Source organism: Antrostomus carolinensis, unplaced genomic scaffold (assembly GCF_000700745.2).
Source record: "Antrostomus carolinensis isolate BGI_N321 unplaced genomic scaffold, ASM70074v2 scaffold1049, whole genome shotgun sequence".
In the NCBI taxonomy this organism is placed as follows: domain Eukaryota; kingdom Metazoa; phylum Chordata; class Aves; order Caprimulgiformes; family Caprimulgidae; genus Antrostomus; species Antrostomus carolinensis.
Genome location: NW_010339008.1, coordinates 37368 through 39620, shown reverse-complemented (window position 1 = coordinate 39620; position 2253 = coordinate 37368). Strand labels below are relative to the sequence as shown.

Genomic DNA, 2253 nt, shown 5'->3' with positions numbered 1-2253 from the left:
CACTGCAGCGGCCACGCTGACGACTGCAGCCCCTACACCGGGGAGTGCCTGAGCTGCCGGGACCACACAGCTGGGCACAACTGCGAGAGGTACGGCACGTGTGCCCCGGCCCCTTGCCTTCCCCTCAGCAGGGTGGGCGCAGCAGCTGTTCCCCTCCAGCGCTGGTGCTCAGGTGGGTGTGAAGCCACAGGGAAAGTCCTAGGAGCCAGAGGAGGATGGGAGTGGGACCCAGGAGGATGGGAAGAACCCTCTCTTCCCCTCCTGCAGCCTCGCACTTCCCAGCAGTGCCTGCCCAGACATCCGAGAGCACATTGCAGGACCCCAGGGCTTCAGAGGGTCCATTGCAAGCCTCCTGAGAGACACCTGCCTCGAGTCTCCTGGTCTTACACTGCTGTAAGCTAGACAAATTTGCCTCTGTGGGCACTGCTGCTTGGAGTGTGAGTGACACAGGAGAGTCATAGGGATGTTTCTGCCCCTTGGTTCTTCACAGTGGTTGAAAACTTGAGCATAGTTACAGCAAGGCTGCAGTCTGTTTGCCTGCGGTCCCCTGCATGCCATGTACCCCATTGCACAGGTGCATGGCTGGCTACTATGGAGACCCCGTCCTGGGATCGGGTGACCACTGCCGCCCCTGCCCTTGCCCTGATGGCCCCGAGAGCGGACGCCAGTTTTCCAGCGGCTGTTACCAGGATCCGGTCACACTGCAAGTCGTGTGTGTCTGTAGCGTGGGATACATAGGTACTTGGCATGTGTGTGGAGTGGGGCTGGTTGGGTTGAACCTCCCAGTGAGAAGGGGTATGTGCATGTGGGTTGTTGGATGTGACCACAGCACCAGCATCAATGTGTTGCTGATGGAGGTTGGCAGCACTTGGAAGGTGCCAGGGTTTGTGCAGGCGGTGCTAGCACCACCATGAACCTCATCCTTAGCAGTGTGGCAAGGGATGACGGGTGGTCAGCAGAGGTGGACAGAACAGCAATGGAATTGAGGGGACGAGCGTGCTGGCAGCTGGGCTGCAGCACCATGCCTTGGTGACCCAGGCAGTACCATCCATGTTACATCAAGCTGCAGCAGTCTCACCAAGTGCTGGCTCTGTTACTTTGAGCATGATCTGATTAACACCTCCCCCATTAATAGCCTTTATTGCCTTGCCTCAGTCTTGCCATTTATGGCGCTGCGTGCTAGCGAGCCATGATGGTAATTCCCACCGTGGCTGTTTATTCAAACAGGCAGTCGATGTGATGAATGTGCGTCTGGCTTCTTTGGGAACCCCGACGAGGTTGGCGGCGCCTGCCAGCCGTGCCAGTGCAACAACAACATCGACACCACTGACCCTGAGGCTTGCGACAAGAAGACGGGAATGTGCATGAAGTGCCTGTATCACACAGAGGGTGAAAACTGCCATCTCTGCAAACAGGGCTACTTTGGAAGCGCCCTGCAACAGGACTGCAGAAGTGAGTGGGGAGACACAACTGCAGCCCCCCTGCCAGCTGTGTCACGGGGTGGCAGCTGCCACCCAAACTCTTTTTAATTTACCTGGGAGCATTTGGGATGGAGGGGAAAGCCTCATGATCTCCAGCTGGAGTTGCACGCAGCTGCCCTGCAACCCAGCAGGGCTCCCAGCCAGAGGGAAGTCCTTTACGTTTGACAGGGAGAGCAGGGACAGCATTTACGTGTGCTGAAAGGACAGGGCTTTTGTGGGAGCTGGAGTTTTGTGCCCTCTTGTTAGCAGTCTTTGTTTATCTCTTGTCCAGAGATGGGGGTGGTAGGGTGAGGGTTTGGCTTTTGTTTACAGCAGTGTCCCTGCAGATGTGGCTGGGCAGTGGGAGCAAGGGCCATGGTGGGGAGCTGAACTGGGTGGTGGGGAGTCAGAGCCTTCTCTCTCTCAGCACCCTAGGCAGCCAGCCAGGGCAGACGGTCGCTGGGTGGGCGAGTGGAGCCCTACTCTCCTTGGCACACCATCGGCTGCTCCAAGCAGATCCACCACTATAACCGGCTCACAGAGGCTGGACAGGCTCGGGCTTTGGCTGTGTATGGAGGGAGGAAAGGAGAAGAGGGGGAAGGCTGGGCTGTTTGAATGAGGGGCTCCTGTCTCCTGCTCTGTGCTGGGGCAGAAGTGTAGAGGTGGCCAGCCAGGGACATGAGAAGGCTCTGGCATGGTGCTGGGTGTCAGTCAGCGTTGGGTCAGCGAGGCCTGACCACAGGCATTGGGACGTGCCAGCATCTATCTGCCTGCACCTCTGGGGACTCGCAGA

At 58.2% G+C, this 2253-nt stretch overlaps 1 protein-coding gene across 1 annotated transcript in view; it reads left to right on the top strand.

The window, feature by feature from the left end:
• LAMB1 (laminin subunit beta 1) overlaps window positions 1-2253 on the top strand; it is a 41186-nt gene that overhangs the window by 18754 nt on the left and 20179 nt on the right. Inside the window, exons 17-20 of the mRNA XM_029086922.1 lie at window positions 1-89; window positions 575-738; window positions 1228-1452; window positions 1753-1768. The exon at window positions 1-89 is cut by the window's left edge and continues 134 nt beyond it. Coding sequence (XP_028942755.1) covers window positions 1-89; window positions 575-738; window positions 1228-1452; window positions 1753-1768 — 494 coding nt within the window. The remainder of the gene's footprint in view (window positions 90-574; window positions 739-1227; window positions 1453-1752; window positions 1769-2253) is intronic.